At 61.7% G+C, this 17,594-nt stretch overlaps 2 protein-coding genes across 2 annotated transcripts; both read left to right on the forward strand.

Annotated features, from left to right (window-relative positions):
* The first annotated feature begins 5,377 nt into the window (after nt 1-5,377).
* Nucleotides 5,378-7,694, forward strand: GSTP1 (glutathione S-transferase pi 1). Its single transcript, XM_084895334.1, has 7 exons — nt 5,378-5,464; nt 5,738-5,773; nt 6,222-6,328; nt 6,408-6,495; nt 6,772-6,875; nt 7,148-7,255; nt 7,432-7,694. Coding segments are annotated over exons 1-7 (633 nt in total). The 5' UTR covers nt 5,378-5,463; the 3' UTR covers nt 7,621-7,694.
* Nucleotides 7,695-12,386: 4,692 nt separating this feature from the next.
* On the forward strand, nt 12,387-17,553 carry NDUFV1 (NADH:ubiquinone oxidoreductase core subunit V1). Its single transcript, XM_084895518.1, has 10 exons — nt 12,387-12,590; nt 13,565-13,647; nt 13,718-13,888; nt 14,778-14,961; nt 15,648-15,837; nt 16,180-16,392; nt 16,599-16,765; nt 16,955-17,036; nt 17,166-17,311; nt 17,404-17,553. Exons 1-10 carry the CDS (start codon nt 12,519-12,521, stop codon nt 17,488-17,490), a joined length of 1,395 nt encoding a protein of 464 aa, XP_084751644.1. The 5' UTR covers nt 12,387-12,518; the 3' UTR covers nt 17,491-17,553.
* The last annotated feature ends 41 nt before the right edge of the window (nt 17,554-17,594 follow it).

Genomic DNA, 17,594 nt, shown 5'->3' on the forward strand with positions numbered 1-17,594 from the left:
GATGGGGAGAGATGGGGGAGAGATGGGGGGACAGATGGAGGGACAGATGGGGGAGAGATGGGGGGACAGATGGGGAGAGATGGGGAGAGATGGGGGACAGATGGGGAGAGATGGGGAGAGATGGGGGAGAGATGGGGGGACAGATGGGGAGAGATGGGGAGAGATGGGGGAGAGATGGGGGGACAGATGGGGGGACAGATGGGGGAGAGATGGGGGGACAGATGGGGAGAGATGGGGAGAGATGGGGGACAGATGGGGAGAGATGGGGGAGAGATGGGGGGACAGATGGGGAGAGATGGGGAGAGATGGGGGAGAGATGGGGGGACAGATGGGGGACAGATGGGGGGAGAGATGGGGGAGAGATGGGTTCTGAGTGGGAGGCCCTCACAGCGCCCAGCACCCTGGGCCACGCCCCAGGCCCTCAGCAGCTCCCACACTGGATGGAGTCACCGCCGGCGCCAGGATGCCAGGCAGAAGCTGGGCGCTGTGAGGGGGAAGGAGAATCGGATGATCCTGGAAGTCACAGTAGTCAGAGGGGAAGATTTCCCCTGAAATTGTATGAGGTTAGTGAAGTCTCAATTCCAAAAACCAGATAAAGACAACAAAAAATAAAAAAAAAATGAATAATAAAATATAAAATAAAATAAGTAATAAAATAAATTATAAAATAAAATAAATTATAAAATAAAATAAAATATAAATAAAATAAAATAAAATAAATAAGAAAAGAAAAGAAAATATAAAGTAAATAAAATAAGTGACATGCCCATTTCATTTGTGAGCCCCCGCTAAACCCTAAACTACACTCACAACATTGTGTCTAATGTAACACATCGGGCCCAGCCGGGCTTCTCCAGAAGGAAAGTGTATCCACGTCACTCTCCTCCAGCCGAGGACCAGGGAGCAGCAGCCGGGGTGGGAGCAGCCTTTGGTGAGGTTGGTTACTTATTTCCGATACACAGTCTTCCCAGCCCAACAGAAGGGAACATGCTGAACTTGACGCCAAAAATCTACACAAATGTTACCCACAATGCCCCGGGTCTCCAGCCCACACACCCTCTCCAAGGTCACCGCAGCCCCAGCATGGAGGGTGGGGTGTGAACGCCGGCACCCCCTTTCTCCACTCAGGCCCACCATGTCCCTGCAAGACCAGCTGCTGCCAGTCAATAGAATTCTGGGGGTCCCGATCAAAACGATTTAAAATCAAATAAGGAGAAGATGTGAGGGAGGAAGGGAGGAGAGAAAATGCGCATTCCTGCAGGGGGTGTGACCCTTTACCTAAGGACCGCTGGAGTCACTGACTCGCTATCGAATCCACGAGATTCCGGCCGCAGTGCCGGGTATAAACCCACAAAACCCACGTATCCCTGCATTTCTCTGCGTCTCGGGTACTAACGCCCAACTGAAAAATCATAACAGAGGCCGGTGTGGCTCAGCGGTGGAGCGTCAGCCTGCGGACTGGGGGGTCCCAGGTTCGATTCCGGTCAAGGGCACGTACCTTGGTTGTGGGCACATCCCCAGTGGGGGGTGTGCAGGAGGCAGCTGGTCGATGTTTCTCTCTCATCGATGTTTCTAACTCTCTCTCCCTCTTCCTTCCTCTCTGTAAAAAATCAATAATATATATATATATATATATATATATATATATATATATATATATATATTTTTTTTTTTTTTTTTAAAGTTACAGTAGCAAAAGAAGGGCCCTTGGAGCGTAGGAGAGAGAAAGCAAGGGTACCCAGGGGAGGGAGAGGCGGGAGGGAGAGGTGCAGGAGGGAGGCACCAATGGACAAAATTTCAAAGGCACAAAACCTAAGCGCCCCCTCCCCCTCCCCAAACCTGCTGAATTGGGGACACTGAGATGGAGGGAACCTGCGCAGTGAAAGACGCCTTGGACGGAGCTGAGAGCTGACGGGGAAGGCATGTGTGGTGTCCACAGCGAGGACATAGAGCTGTAATGAGTGAGGAGCTCCAGCAAACGAGAGAGAAACAGGCCAGGCACCAAGCGGCGGTCTGCGGAAGAGGGAAAGGAACCCGCAGCCCAGAAGAGATGGGAGACCCTCAGGAATGAGGACGAGCTGACAACAAAGGCCCACCTACCCGCCTGGCTGGGCACATCCCCTGCTCCTGCCACCTGGGGGGAGGGGGCGGGGGGAGGAGGGCGTGGAGGGAGGAGAGGTGTGTGAGTGTGTGTGGGTGTGTGTGTAGTGTGTGTGGTGTGTGTGGTGGGGGTGGTGGGGGTTAGGGGGAGGTGTGTGAGTGTGGGGGGGTAGGGGGAGGAGAGGTGTGAGTGTGTGTGTGTGGTGGGGGTGGGGGGAGAGGTGTGTGAGTGTGTGTGTGTGGTGGGGGTGGGGGCAGAGGTGTGTGAGTGTGTGTGTGTGTGGTGGGGGTGGGGGGAGAGGTGTGTGTGTGTGTGTGTGAGTGTGGTGTGTGTGGTGGGGGTGGGGGGAGAGGTGTGTGTGTGTGTGTGTGTGTGTGTGGTGGGGTTGGGGGGTGTGAGTGTGGGTGTGTGTGTGTGTGTGTGTGTGTGGTGGGGTGGGGGGGTGTGAGTGTGGGAGTGTGTGTGTGTGTGGTGGGGTGGGGGGTGTGAGTGTGGGGGTGTGTGTGGTGTGTGTGTGGTGGGGTTGGGGGGTGTGAGTGTGAGTGTGTGTGTGTGTGTGTGTGTGTGGTGGGGTTGGGGGGTGTGAGTGTGGGTGTGTGTGTGTGTGTGTGTGTGTGGTGGGGTGGGGGGGTGTGAGTGTGTGTGTGTGTGTGTGTGTGTGTGTGTGTGGTGGGGTGGGGGGGTGTGAGTGTGGGGGTGTGTGTGGTGTGTGTGTGGTGGGGTTGGGGGGTGTGAGTGTGGGGGTGTGTGTGTGTGTGTGTGTGTGGTGGGGTTGGGGGGTGTGAGTGTGGGGGTGTGTGTCGGTGGAGGGGGGGGTGTCTGACAGGGCTGTGGAGGTGGAGAATGTAGCAGAAAGAAGGCCGCTCGGCTCAGGAGATAAACTGCAACTGTTTCTCTGCTTTTCTCTTTGTTCTTCTGTAGCTCATTGCCAGCCAGGCAGGACTGCAGGGCTGTTCAGGTTGCTTTTAGCATAAGGACAAGGAGCGAATGGGCTCTTTGGGGAGGAAGGTGAGAAAGGCGTTTTGCATGCGGAGGGATAAGGACAGGGAGGCCGGGGCAGGGTGTGTGTGTGTGTGTGTGTGTGTGTGGAGGAGCAGAGACCCTGGGCCAGCCCCGGGCTGCACCTGGCGCTGTCTGAGGCCCAGCACCGTGGCCAGGGCTGTCTGCCCAGAACACGCCACCCCTGCCCCTGGCCGGGCCAGGCCGGAGGGCGCCACCCCTGCTTGCACCCGCCTGGGCTGTGAGGAGCCGCTCATTCCATTGTCCACAGACATGCTACCTTACACATCATGTTGGTGGTGTTTCCAAGCTTCTTCTTCTTCTTTAAAAAAAAATATATTGATTTTTTACAGAGAGGAATAGAGTTAGAAACATCGATGAGAGAGAAACATAGATCAGCCGCCTCCTGCACACCCCCCACTGGGGATGTGACCGCAACCAACATACATGCCCTTGCCCGGAATCGAACCCGGGACCCTTCCGTCCGCAGGCGACGCTCCATCCTCTGAGCCACACTGGTCTCGGCTCCAAGCTTCTGTGGCTCCGGAGGAATCGCTGCTCCGGCAGGAGGGCTCAGATGAGGGAGCAGGGCCCTGAGGCAGGCGGCCGGTTCTGACTGACCCGTCTCTTTGTTAAGCTCCTGACGGCTCCCTTCCTGCCTCCGGACCCCGGTCCCCCAGTCCCGTCACCCAGGGAACACGTGTGCCCTCAGGTCACCCAGGGAACACGTGTGCCCTCAGGGCTGCCTCTCCCGGTCCCATCTCAGGAGGAAGCCGCCTCCCCGCAGTCACCAGGCCTGGCCCTGCCCCCGGGGCCGCGCTGCAGCCTCAGCACCGCCGGTCTGCGAGGGTCTCTGCGAAGCTGCCGTCGGAGGGTCCGGAGCGCAGAGGGAGCTCTGGAAGGGGCTCCGGGCAGACCCTCTGGGCTCCACACCCCGGAACCCTCTGCGGCGTCCTCGGTCCCGGTGACATGATCGGCACATCTGGGTTTGGAGCCAGAAACACCTACACCCCCGTTACCGTGGAAACACCTACACCCCCGTTACCTTGGAAACACCTACACCCCCCGTTACCATGGAAACACCCATCCTCCCCGTTACCATGGAAACACCTACACCCCTTTTTACTGAGGGTTCAGTGTCCCTCTATCCAGGTCGGTTCAAAGCCACATTGTTCTCCTCGTGACTGTGTGTACAGTGACCTCTACCTTAAACAATTTTTAAAATCTGCCCTAACCGGTTTGGCTCAGTGGATAGAGCGTCAGCCTGCGGACTGAAGGTCCCAGGTTCCATTCCGGTCAAAAACATGTACCTTGGTTGCGGACACATCCCCAGTGGGGGGTGTGCAGGAGGCAGCTGATAGATATTTCTATCTCTATTCCTCTCCCTTCCTCTCTGTAAAAACTAAACAAAACAACAACAACAATAAAATATTAAAAAGTAAAAAAAATTTTAAATCTATTTTTGAATTGATTTCAGAGAGGAGGGGGGAGAGAGAGTGAGAGATCAACGATGAGAGGGAATCACGGATCCGCTGCCTCCTGCACGCCTGCACTGGGGATGGAGCCCCAACCAGGCCTGTGCCCTGACCAGGGATCGAACTGGGACCTTCTCGCTCACAGGTTGGCGCTCACCCACTGAGCCACACCGGCCGGGCCGGTGACCCCGCCTTTACCAGCGGCGCCTGGTCCCCTTAGGGATGAAGCAGGGTCGTTTCCCGTGGGCTGTCTGAGCTCAGCGGGTGGTTTAGGGGAAACGGTGGCGTCCAATGGCTGGTGGGAATGAAACCCAGCCTGCAGTGTGCGTGCACGCGTGTGTGTTTGTGTGTGCACGCGCGCGCGCGCGTGTGCACGAGTGTCTGTGTGCAGGGCACGAGTCTGTGTGTGTTTGAGTGCATGTACGCGTGTTAGTGTATGTGCACGCGTGTTTGTGTGCGTGTTTGAGTGCATGCACGCGTGTTTGTGTACGCGTGTTTGTGTGCAGGGCACGCGTGTCTGAGTGTGTGCACGCGAGTTTGAGTGCGTGCACGCGTGTTTGTGTGCAGGGCACGCGGCTCTGTCCCTCTTGGTGCAGCGCCTTTGTCTGAGTTTGTGTCTCTTGAATCTGCGACCCAAGGTTAGGAGGAGGCCGGCCCGGGCCAAGCCAGGGCCCGGGGAAGGTTCTGGAAACCCGGACCCGGTCTCACCAGCTCCCCGCGAACCCTGGCGGGGGCGGGGCGGCGGTGACTCAGCACCGGGCGGGGGAGGGGGCAGGAATCGGGGGGCGGGGACGGGGGCAGGGCGGGGGCGGGGCGGGACCTCCCCGTCGGGCTCCGGGCCGCGGCCTCGGAGCACAGTTGCCGCCGCCGCCACCCCGCTCGGTCGCCAGTGAGTGCGCGGGGCCCGGAGGCGGGGGGCCCGAGGGCGCGGGGCCCGGAGGCGGGGGGCCCGAGGGCGGGGGGCTGGGGGGCCCGAGGCTGCAGCGCCCGCTCCGGCCGGACCCCCGCCCCGGCCGCCAGGGGATCGGGCACCGGCGCGGGGCGGGGGTTCTCCGGGGCCCGGAGCCCGGATGGGGCCCGGGGAGGCCGGGGGAGGCCGGGGGGACGGGGGACGGCGGGGGGTGCACTGCCCTCCGGGCGCTGACCAGCTCTCCCCCCCCAGTGGCGCCCTACACCATCGTCTACTTCCCCGTCCGAGGTAGGCGGGCCGGGGCCGGGGCCGGGGCTGGGGGGGCAGCCGCACCCGCATGGCTGGGGGCCGGGGGTGGAGGGGGCCGGGGGCGGTGGGGGCCGGGGATGGAGGGGGCCGGGGGCGGTGGGGGCCGGGGGTGGAGGGGGCCGGGGGCGGTGGGGGCCGGGGATGGAGGGGGCCGGGGATGGAGGGGGCGGGGGTGGAAGGGGGCCGGGGGTGAAGGGGCCGGGGGTGGAGGGGGCCGGGGGTGGAGGGGCCGGGGGTGGAGGGGCCGGGGGTGGAGGGGCCGGGGGTGGAGGGGGGCGCAGACCCCTGTCCGTCCTCGGGGGCCGCTGGCCGGACCGCGTGCCGTGTCTGAGCTCCGGGTTGGGGTCCACCCTGTGGCCGGTCCCTCCCCGGAGCCCCCTCCCGCCCCCGGCCTGGGGTTGGGTCTCAGCCCGCGCCCTCCCCGCAGGGCGCTGCGAGGCCACGCGCATGCTGCTGGCGGACCAGGGCCAGAGCTGGACGGAGGAGGTGGTGACCAAGGAGGCGTGGCTGGAGGGCACCCTCAAGGCCTCCTGCGTGCGTGCCCTGCGCGGGGGGCGGGGGGCGGGGCAGGGGGGCAGGCGAGCCCAGCGCTGACAGGGCTGTGCACCCCCAGCTGTACGGGCAGCTCCCCAAGTTCCAGGACGGAGACCTGACCCTGTACCAGTCCAACGCCATCCTGCGGCACCTGGGCCGCTCCCTGGGTGAGTGCGGAGGTGCGGGCGGGGCGGGGGCTCCCGCTCTGGGCCCCGGGCAGGGGAGGGGGTGCGGGCACCGGGAGGTCAGCCAGCTCGCCTGCAGCCCTTGCCCCCCGCCAGGCTGCCTCCCACCGGTTCTGAGCACCCCCTGTGGGGCAGGACCGCCTCCTTCCCCCGCCCTCCTCCCCCCGCTCGCTGGGCCCCGGCACCATGGCCGGCCTGAGGATGGCTCTCAGACTGTCAGCTGACGGTCACCCGCCCCCTCCCGCCCCCTCCCCCCAGGGCTGTACGGGAAGGACCCGCGCGAGGCGGCCCTGCTGGACGTGGTGAATGACGGCGTGGAGGACCTGCGCTGCAAGTACGCCAGCCTCATCTACACCAACTACGTGCGTGAGCAGAGACGGGCTTCCTGAACGAACGGGCACCCACCCCCCCACACCCACCCCCAGGGCCCCCGCAGGGATCTGCTGAGCGGTCACGGGGAGGGAGGGAGGGAGGAAGGGAGGGACTGGCTGCTGGCGGACAGGACGTGGCACAGCCTGGGGGGAGTCAGCCGCGGAGCACGGGGCTCTGAGGCGGAGACTCAGACGGGCAGCGGGAGGGGGGGCCGCAGGGTGAGGGTCAGCGGAGTGACCGGTGCCGTCTGTCTTCCCGGCAGGAGGCGGGCAAGGAGGACTACGTGAAGGCGCTGCCGGGCCGCCTGAAGCCCTTTGAGACCCTGCTCTCCCAGAACCAGGGCGGCCAGGCCTTCATCGTGGGCAGCCAGGTGGGCGGCCGCCCCTCCTCCCGTGCCACCCTCCCGTGCCGACGGGAAAGGGGGCAGAGGGTGCGTGATCCGTCCGTGGCTGGACAGACCGAGGGCCCGGCTCAGGCCCCGGACCCCTCCCCCTCCCCCTGCCCCTCCGGTCTGCCCCGCCGCCGCCTGACCCCCCCTCCCCGCAGATCTCCTTCGCCGACTACAACCTGCTGGACCTGCTGCTGATCCACCAGGTCCTGGCCCCCGGCTGCCTGGACGCCCTGCCCCTGCTGGCGGCCTACGTGTCCCGCCTCAGCGCCCGGCCCAAGCTCAAGGCCTTCCTGGCCTCCCCGGAGCACGTGAGCCGCCCCATCAACGGCAACGGGAAGCAGTGAGGCCCGGCCCCAGCAGGAGGGGGGGCTGCCCGCCTGCCTCCCGCCCCTGCACCAATAAAGTTTCCAGAAAAGTGGCGCCGTGGGCCCTGAGTCTCCTGGGGAAAGGGCTGTGGGGTCCTCGCCTGTCAGACGCTGGAGGTGCCCGGCTGGGACGCCTGAAAACTAAGGCACAGTCAGCGTCTCCGGGGAGCTTGCAGTGCGGTCTGTGTTTGCAGAGCTTGGGAAGAGGGGAAAAAGAAAGAAAGAAGCAGGAAGAGAAATCACGGAGATCCCTACCCTGGAGGTCCCAGTCCCGAGAGAAGGCTCACTGTGGCAGCAGGCTCTCGGCCCAGCCCGCAGCTGCCAGGGCACCTCAGGCCCGGCCAGCGGGAGCTGAGGTCCCTCCGGGCACAGCCCAGCAGCCCAGCTGGCCGGCGGGAGGGGGTCACTCCCTGCCCCTCAGACATGGTGGACACTGCGGGCAGCACGAAGGGCAGGCGCCTCCCGCCGCCCCACCCAGGCTGCTAAAGGATGGAGCCTGAGAAAGATCGGCCTGGGGAGCTGGGGGGGGGCATGTCCACAGTGGAGAGGAGGCACTGGGGTGTGAGCAGGGACGGTGGAGGCACTGGGGTGTGAGCAGGGACAGTGAAGGAGGAGCCACGGGAGCCCCTGTCCTGCAGCCGGGAGGAGCCCTGCCCATAGGGGAGTCCCTCAGGAAGTGACCTCACAGCTGGGCCAGCAAAGGGAGGCCTGCACCCATCCCACACCTCGGAGCCCCCTTTGGGGCCCGCGTGGTGTCAGTGACATGCTGGGGCGCTGGGGAAGGCTCGGCGGCCGCTGGGAGCCCGGACGCAGAGGGTGCCGGCATTCCCTGGGCGTTGCCCGGGAGGCGGAGGACAAGGTTGGGAGCTGGAACAGGCCGTGCCTCGGGGAGGACTTTGGATTTAAGACGTGCGGATCCCAACGGAAAAGGCGGGAATCCCGAACCGCCCACAGCCACGCCTCAAAGACCGGCGGTAGCTGCTAATGCTGAGCGCTGGCTCCCCGCAGGCAGGACGGACAGGCTGCGGTACAGGCGTGTCCCACGCAAAGGCTAACGGGCCAGATACACACGGTTTAAGCGTGTGTGGGCCGCAGAGAAACAAAAGCTCCAATTTGCATCGAAACAGGTTTATTTCATAGAGACATGCTGCGTACAAAGGGCTGAAATAAATGAGTCATCGACATAAAGTAATAGAACATTTTAACAAAAATTAATATTTCTCTAGAACATTCACTTACCAGACACTGGATAGCGGCACAAATTAATAAGCATCACGCAAATAAGCCTATTTTCCTTGCTCTCCGAAAACGAAACATTTCCTGTTGCACACACCAAAAAAGTCAGTACAAGACTAAGGACGTGGCAGTCGGATGCTAAAATATTTGCTGCTACTGTTAGTGGAGAGGGAAGGGGAATGAATGGACATGATTACAGTCATCAGTCATTGGCGAAGGCTGTAGTTCGTTATTAATAATTATGTAGAGCCCTAGGCAGTTCGGCTCCGTGGATAGAGCGTCGGCCTGCAGACTGAAGGGTGCCAGGTTTGATCCTATTGAAGGGCACACGCCCAGGCTGTGGGCTCAGTCCCAGTGGGGGGCGTGCAGGAGGCAGCCAGCCAATGCTTTTTTCTCATCATTGATGTTTCTATCTCTATCTCCCTCTCCCTTCCTCTCTGAAATCAATAAATATATGTTATTAAAAAATAATTATGTAGCCGAAACCGGTTTGGCTCAATGGATAGAGCGTCGGCCTGCGGACTGAAAGGTCCCGGGTTCGATTCCTGTCAAGGGCATGTACCTTGGTTGCAGGCACATCCCCAGTAGGGGGTGTGCAGGAGGCAGCTGATTGATGATTCTCTCTCATCGATGTTTCTAACTCTCTATCCCTCTCTCTTCCTCTGTAAAAAATCAATAAAAAATAAAATTAAATAAAAAATAATAATAATGTATAACTGGATATTGTAAAAATTAAGTTACAACATTTTTTAAATATATTTCATTGATTTTGTACAGAGAAGAAGGGAGAGAGATAGAGAGTTAGAAACATCGATGGGAGAGAGTCACCAATCAGCTGCCTCTTGCACACCCCCTAGTGGGGATATGCCCGCAACCAAGGTACATGCCCTTGACCGGAATCGAACCCGGGTCCCTTCAGTCCCCAAGCCGATGCTCTATCCATTGAGCCAAACCGGTCTTGGCAAGTTATAACATTTTTATTAAAATGTTTCTTACATCCCTAACCGGTTTGGCTCAGTGGATAGAGCGTCAGCCTTCATACTCAAGGGTCTCAGGTTCGATTCCGGTCAAGGGCATGTACCTTGGTTGCGGGCACATCCTCAGTAGGGAGTGGGCGGGAGGCAGCTGATAGATGTTTCTCTCTCATTGATGTTTCTAACTCTCTCTCTCTCTCTCCCTTTCTCTCTGTAAAAAATTAATAAAATATATATTTTTAAAAACGTGTCTTACATGCTGTTACAGTGACTGGGCTGCAGAAACACTCAGTGTGGGCCGCATGGGTCCGAGGGCCTCGGGTGTGACATCCCTGCTGTAGTACGTTACCTTCCTGAACCCTCACCACCTTGTCCCTGTTTGTGGGAGGAAACTGAGTCACAGAAAGTATAAATAACTTGCTTTTGGTGTGAATTGAGGCAGGAAAAGGGAATTCATGGTACCATTGTGGTCAGACGTATTGAAACAGCATCGCCATCCAGCAGGAGACCGGCTGAGCGCGGGAGGTGCTCACACGATGGGTTTGCCACCGTGAAGAGCAAGAGCCTGGGACAGGCTCTGGGGGAGCAGTTGGCAGAGGGGCCGCCTGCGTGCCCGGGGGAGGGCCCCCATGCCCCCAGCCTGGCCCCGGAACAGGCAGAGCGGCCCGGACCCCGGGCGGGAGGGGCAGAAACGGACCCTGAAGCTGACAACTTCAAATGCACCCGGAACTCCCGCCGACTCCCTCGCTCCTCACCGGACAAATACCAACGACAACACATAACTGCCTGGCATCGGAGAGAAACCTCTCACCTGAAAGAGAGAGATCATGAACAGGAAAACGCAAGGAGCTCGGGGGAGACAGAGAGCGTGCAGGCTGCAGGAGAGACTTCGGGGAGATAACAAAGGACACCTCCTCCGGGGGCGGGAAAGGGCGCCAGCACAGAGCGCTCGGGGACGGAGCTGGGACTTCATAGTGTGACACAGTGGAGATGGACAATCTTGAAGATGAGGCTGAACACCCACGTGAAAACAGAACAGAAAGACAAAAGCATGGAGAGAGAAGAAAAACTGATTATTCGAGGAGGTCCAGAGAGAGAGGGAGGGCGGGCGGAGGGGAGAAATAGGGAGCAGGTGATCAAATGAACAACGCAAGGCAGGAGAAGATGAGCTTCCGGCACTCTGACGGCCAAGCGTATGGGAAGGGGAGGAAAAAAGGACCAAAGGCTGACACAAAAGCGACGGTGAAACTGCAGAGCCCCAGAGAGAAGCACAGATGCTGGCACCTTCCGGAGAGGGTCAGGCCTCACCACGAGGGGAAGGAACTTGGAACGGCATCGGAGCTCGTGGGGATGCTGGACATGCCCCCACACACGACGGCCCCCCCCCGGAGGCGGGGCAGGCCCCTCCTGTGCCCCCTGTGCCCGCGGGCAGGGGCGCTGTGCCGTGTCTGCCACCGGCGGCAGTGGAGCCGTGCGTAGACCACAACTTGGTGTGTGACGGTCTTGGCGCCACGGACGTGCTTTAGTGTTCAGTAAGACTGACGCACCCTGGGGAGAGCAGTAGGCCAGCCAGTGCTGCTGATACTTGATCCTCTTCTGAAAACAGGGGCTCATCGTTCCTACAGCTGAGGCTGTAGGAGGATTAAAGAGATAACACATGGCAATTGCTTGGCACTGGATGTATGGGAGACCCTGCCCCTCATGCTCCATTCCCATCATCCCCTGTCCAGCCATCTCCTGCCCCAGGCTGCCTCTCCCCAGGGCCTTCTGTTCCCTTGACCCAATTAGAGAGGAACAAGGAAGGAATCCATCCGCCGTGACCCAGCTGCTCCCACCCCAGAGCGAGGCATTCGTGAGCTCAAGCCTGAACTCCGGATTAGCTGTGTAATCCCCAGATCTGTCTGGGCAATCTCTTTCCCCAGCCAGGAGCGGGGCCGCGGCTGGGAGCCAGGACTGCTGGGCTCTGGGCCTGTGACCGCCTTACCCATCTGCAGCACACGAGACAAGCTGCCATTGTTTGGGCGCCTCTTTTGGAGATTCCACAGACATCCCATGACTGTCACATGTGTGTCAATTGTTCTGTAGGTTTGTGGTGCGCGGGGCATTCTGGGAAGAAAGGCCAGGATCTGACTCCAATTCTAACACTCTTGGATGCCCACGGACAAGGCATGAAGCCTCCAAGGGCCTCAGTTCTTTCATGTGTAAAATGGAATTAACATAGTCATGAGGGTCAGGCCGTTTTCTCCTCTCCCCCCCCCCCCCCAGCACTTGTGCATACAGGAGCTCACACTGAATGCTGAACCTATAGAACGTGGAAAACACCAGAAACTGGCAGGAGGCCACGCTCAAGGCTTGTTCACTTGAGGTTGGAAAGGCTGGGTCCGGAAGCAAACGCTCAGTGGGCCAGTGGTTGCCCCGGGGAGCAAGTGCTTACAGCCCGGCGGGAGAAGCAAGGCGCGTCGGACTACATTTCCCAGCAGCCCCAGCGTTACTCAGGCCACTTCCGGCCTCTCCCAGAGGGCGGGGCGAAGGGCGGGGTGGGAGAGGCGCAGGGATGCCTGGGCGCGTGACGCGCTTCCTGTGCGCCGCCCGGCGTTCGGGTCGCGCGGGTTCCTCGGCGGAGAGCCGTGAAGGTGACAGCGGGAGGTGAACTTGCTGGCCCCCGCGATGCTGGCGGCGCGGCGGCTGCTCGGCGGGTCGCTCCCCGCGCGGGTGTCTGTGCGATTCAGCGGCGACACGGTGAGGCCGGCCTGGCTCGGAGCAGGGGTGCGAGCGGGCGGGTCTCGCCGCCGTGTCTCCGCGCGCCGCCCCGCGGGCCTGTGGTGCCTCCTGAGAACCCTCCTGTCTCCCCAGCCCGGCAGGAAGGCCCCCCCCCCCCCGGCATGGGTGCAGAGGGGAACGGTCCCAGCGGGAGGCTGACTCCCCCTGCCTCCGGCTTCCCTTGGGGAGTTTTGAAGGCGGGGAAGCGTCCGCGCCCCGTTCCTCCCTCGCCAAGCCCCGCGGGGCGGGAAAGCGTCGTAGCTCCGTTGTGCAGGTGCAGAAAACCGGAGCGGGTGGTGCACCGCCCGACTCCCCGCTCAGCGCTCTGCTTCCTGCTGCGGCTCTTAGGGGGTCGGATCCGGGAGCCGGTTCCCCAGCGCTCTGAGCCGGGTGCTCACCCCTGGCTTCTGTGGAATCCCAGGTCCCACTCTTCTCACCAGTTTCATCCCAAACGGGTCTCCCTCCGCCCGGCCCTAGGCAGACATTTCTTTTCCATCAGCAAACACATTCTGCTCCCAGCATTGTCAGTAACAGATGGCCCGGGCCTAACCAAGGCTCCGTCCAGCAGGACAGCCAGACAGGGAAATGGACAGGCCATTACATTGGGCTCAGATAGCCCTCAGCTCAAGTCTGTCTGCTGCTTTTGGCTATATGCCCTTCTGTAAGTTCATTCTGCTCCGAGCCTCAGTTCCCTCCTCTGTAAACTCACTCCTGGCTCAGCGTTATGCGGAATGACAGGGTTTTGGATGTGAAATGCTCAGCCCGGGGCCTGCTGACGGGACGTGGTTACTGGGGGTGGTGGTAGCCATGATGCTCCCAGGGTCCTGAGGCTTAGGCTCCTGCCCTCTCCCCCGCGCAGCCCGGCTAGTCAGGGCGACCTAAGAATCTGGCTTCTGGGTGGCCCCTGGTGACCCCAGAGCTCTGCTGAGCTTCCTGACCCTCTGTGTCCCCAGGCGGCGCCCAAGAAGACCTCCTTTGGGTCCCTGAAGGACGAAGACCGGATCTTCACCAACCTGTATGGACGCCATGACTGGAGGTGAGCTGGCGCCCTGAGCCTGGGGTCGCAGGGCACGGCCTCCCCTTCAGCACCTTCCCGCTCTGTCCAGGCTGAAGGGTGCCCAGCGCCGCGGTGACTGGTACAAGACGAAGGAGATCTTGCTGAAGGGGCCCGACTGGATCCTGGGTGAGATCAAGACCTCCGGCCTGCGGGGCCGAGGAGGTGCTGGCTTCCCCACGGGCCTCAAGTGGAGCTTCATGAACAAGCCCTCCGACGGCAGGTGCGTGCGGGCGGCCGGGCGCGGGAGGGCCGGGCTGCTGCCTCCCAGGGAATGAAGCGGGAAATGTCACTGGAGCTTCCGTAGGCGGGACTCCGTTCTCTCTGGCCTTCCTCCGGGGAGACTTGAAGGGCAGCAGAATCAGAACAAGATTGTTTTTTTAATCCTCACCTGAGGATGTGCTTACTGATTTTAGAGAGAGAGGAAGGAAGGGAGGGCAACACTGATGTGAGAGAGAAACATCCATCAGTTCTCTCCCTTGCACACCCCTACGGGCGATCGAACCTGCTCCCTAGGTAAATGCCCTGACCGGGGATCGAACCCAGAACCTCTGGTGTTTGGGCAGTGCCCCGACAGACAGCCGGGGTCAGGGCAGCACACGAGTTTGACTCGGGCGACTTAATTGATCAATTCCTAGCTCTGCCTTCTAATCATTAAGCTTGGGCAGTCTCTTGGCCTCTTTGAACCTCAGCGATCTTTAAATGGATGCTATCTTTTGTGGGGATTAAAGAGAGTTTGAATAGCTGTGGCCTGCTCATTGGTCAGCACATAGAAAGGAAATGGTACACGTCAGCTGCCTCACCTCCTCTGGCCTCAGTGACATGGCGGAGGTTCAGAAAGCCTTTGTGACCAAGAGCAGAGTGTGGGCTCTGGGAAAGCACAGAGAGAGACCTGTGGACAGCAGAGCCACGGCCTTTCCTGTCAGAGGCCACAGGGGTACATCAGTGAGCTCCCGTCATCGGTGCTGAGCAGGCAGAAGCCTGGGAACGTGTTGGGAGGCAGCGGGGGATCGGCTGTCAGAGGAGACATCTTGGAGGCGTGGCTGGGAGAGGGGGGTTGAGAGACCCTCCCTGGTGGCCCTGCAGCCTGACTGACCTGCTGGCCCCCACAGGCCCAAGTACCTGGTGGTGAACGCGGACGAGGGGGAGCCGGGCACCTGCAAAGACCGGGAGATCATGCGTCACGACCCCCACAAGCTGGTGGAAGGCTGCCTGGTGGGCGGCCGGGCCATGGGGGCGCGCGCCGCCTACATCTACATCCGCGGGGAGTTCTACAACGAGGCCTCCAACCTGCAGGTGGGCTGGGGGGGCACCGTGGAGGAGCGCACCGCCCACTGACCCGCACAGTCATCGCCTAATCTGGCGGGTCCCTGGGAGAGTGCCGGCCACTCCTGCGTGTGCGGGATTGGGACAGGCCCCCAGCGGCCCCCTCTGGCCGCCCCGTTCACTCCAGGCTCACCGTGGGAGGTTTTCCGTGGCGCCATGACTTCTCGCGTGTGGGGCCTCGTAAGAGGGCATATTTCCTGCGGAAGGGTCCGTGACCAAGGGGTGGATCTTAGATTCTTAGCCTGGTGATGCCCGTGTATAGGGCCCACGCAGCAGCATCGAGTGTAAAATGTATTGTTATTACATACTTTAAAGTCAAACCTCTAGGTCTTTCCCTCTATCGCAGAAGCAGTACTTATTGTGAAGATAGGAAGCCGTGAGGAAAATCTCACACAGATCCGCTACTTGCTAAATCCTTCATTATTCTAAAACCTTTCTTTTAAGAATAGATGTAGTTGGGGAATTTCTAAGTTGTTGTTACAATGGCACGCACTCTGTACAAGCCCTCGCCCCTCCAGAGCGTCCTCCGTTCCTGTCAGAGGGGCTTTGCCCTGGATTTGGTGACGGGCCTGTATTCTCCCCTCCTCTGCCCCGCACCCATCCACAGCGTCCCCAGCCCCTGGGGACAGTGACCTCACGCTGGCCCCGCCCCGCAGGTGGCCATCCGAGAGGCCTACGAGGCTGGTCTGATCGGCAAGAACGCCTGCGGCTCCGGCTACGACTTCGACGTGTTCGTGGTGCGCGGGGCCGGCGCGTACATCTGCGGGGAGGAGACCGCGCTCATCGAGTCCATCGAGGGCAAGCAGGGCAAGCCGCGCCTGAAGCCGCCCTTCCCCGCCGACGTGGGTGCGCTCCGGCCTCCTGGCCTGGCCTGGCCTGCGGGATCGGGGTCTGGTCTTCCTTAGGGGATCTCCGAGTTCCTCCTGCTCTGGGGCCGGACACGGGGAGCGGGTGGTAACTACATGAGGCTCCGCCAGTGCCACCTCCTCAGCCCCATGCCAGGCACCAGGTCCCCTCCAGCCCTCCGGAGCCAAGGGCGTGGTGGGTACAGGCGGTGCAGGACCCGCTGGCTGGGGGTCCGGGGGGATGAGAGTGATAAACAGCAGAAGGGGGCGCTCTGCCATGGGTGCGGGACCCTGGACAGACCATTGCCAGGAAACCGCCCCGACCTGTCCCCTTGCCGCACAGGAGTGTTTGGCTGCCCCACCACCGTGGCCAACGTGGAGACGGTGTCCGTGTCCCCCACCATCTGCCGCCGAGGGGGCGCCTGGTTCGCCAGCTTTGGCCGCGAGCGGAACTCGGGCACCAAGCTGTTCAACATTTCTGGCCACGTCAACCACCCGTGCACCGTGGAGGAGGAGATGTCAGTGCCGCTGAAGGAGCTGATTGAAAAGCACGCGGGTGAGGCCTGGGGCCGGGGGCCTGGGGCAGGGGGTCTGGGGGCAGGGGCAGGGGGCAGGAGGCAGGAGGCAGGTGGCAGGGCATTCGTGGAGAGAGCCAGGCTGGAAGGGCCTGGGGCTGGGGCAGGGTTGACAGGCCCTGGACTCAGGACTCGGCCCGTTTGCTGGCCCCGGCCCTGACACCGCCATTTTGGGGACGTCCCCCAGGGGGCGTCACGGGCGGCTGGGACAACCTCCTCGCTGTGATCCCCGGCGGCTCGTCCACCCCGCTGATCCCCAAGTCCGTGTGCGAGACGGTGCTGATGGACTTCGACGCGCTGGTGCAGGCCCAGACGGGGCTGGGCACGGCCGCGGTGATCGTCATGGACCGCTCGGTAAGGGCTGGCCGCCCCCACCCGTCCCCCGCCTGCGCCTGCGCGGTGCCCTCCGTGGCTGGCCCCAGCCCTGCAGCCCGAGATGCCGGCGGGCACGGGGAGCGAGGCTGCGCTGGGGCAGGTGCCGCGGAGAAGGGGCCTGCCGGACGCCCAGGGAGGGCCCAGGCTCACTGTCCTCTGTCCCTCCAGACGGACATTGTGAAAGCCATCGCCCGCCTCATCGAGTTCTACAAGCACGAGAGCTGCGGCCAGTGCACGCCCTGCCGCGAGGGTGAGCCAGGCGGGGGCGGGGCTCTGGCTCGCCGGGCCTGGGTGGGCAGAGGTCAGAGGGGAGCGGGCGCTGGGCCCTGAGCAAACAGGTGCTGCCGCTGCCGGGGCCTCAGTCTCTCCCTCTCCGCAGGCGTGGACTGGATGAACAAGGTGATGGCCCGCTTCGTGAGGGGGGACGCGCGGCCGGCCGAGATCGACTCGCTGTGGGAGATCAGCAAGCAGATCGAGGGCCACACCATCTGCGCGCTGGGCGACGGGGCCGCCTGGCCTGTGCAGGTACCCGCCGCCTGCTCCGGCGCTCGTGGGGTGCTGAGCGCCCCGGGCCTTGGGTCTTTAGCCCCCGGTTCACACCGTGCCCCCCCTTCCAGGGCCTGATCCGACACTTCCGGCCGGAGCTCGAGGACCGGATGCAGCGGTTTGCCCAGCAGCACCAGGTCGGGCAGGCCGCCGCCTGAGCCTGCTGCCCTGGCTGGTGTCATTCAGACGGCGGGACAATAAAGCCAGTGCTGCCCCCCGTCCTGCTGCGGCTTCTCTGTGGCCTTGCTCTGCCCCTGCCCCT

This window comes from Pipistrellus hanaki (assembly GCF_964339955.1).
Source record: "Pipistrellus hanaki genome assembly, chromosome: 9".
Taxonomy (NCBI): Eukaryota; Metazoa; Chordata; class Mammalia; order Chiroptera; family Vespertilionidae; genus Pipistrellus; species Pipistrellus hanaki.

Bases quoted from the DNA above. Each gene is read 5' to 3' on its own strand.
- NDUFV1 (XM_084895518.1), top strand. From the start codon at position 12,519: ATGCTGGCGGCGCGGCGGCTGCTCGGCGGGTCGCTCCCCGCGCGGGTG. The intron at 13,648-13,717 runs GTGAGCTGGCGC...CGCTCTGTCCAG, and splicing joins TATGGACGCCATGACTGGAG to GCTGAAGGGTGCCCAGCGCC. The intron at 17,037-17,165 runs GTGAGCCAGGCG...CCCTCTCCGCAG, and splicing joins GTGCACGCCCTGCCGCGAGG to GCGTGGACTGGATGAACAAG.
- GSTP1 (XM_084895334.1), top strand. The intron at 6,496-6,771 runs GTGAGTGCGGAG...CCCTCCCCCCAG, and splicing joins GCACCTGGGCCGCTCCCTGG to GGCTGTACGGGAAGGACCCG. The intron at 7,256-7,431 runs GTGGGCGGCCGC...CCCTCCCCGCAG, and splicing joins CCTTCATCGTGGGCAGCCAG to ATCTCCTTCGCCGACTACAA.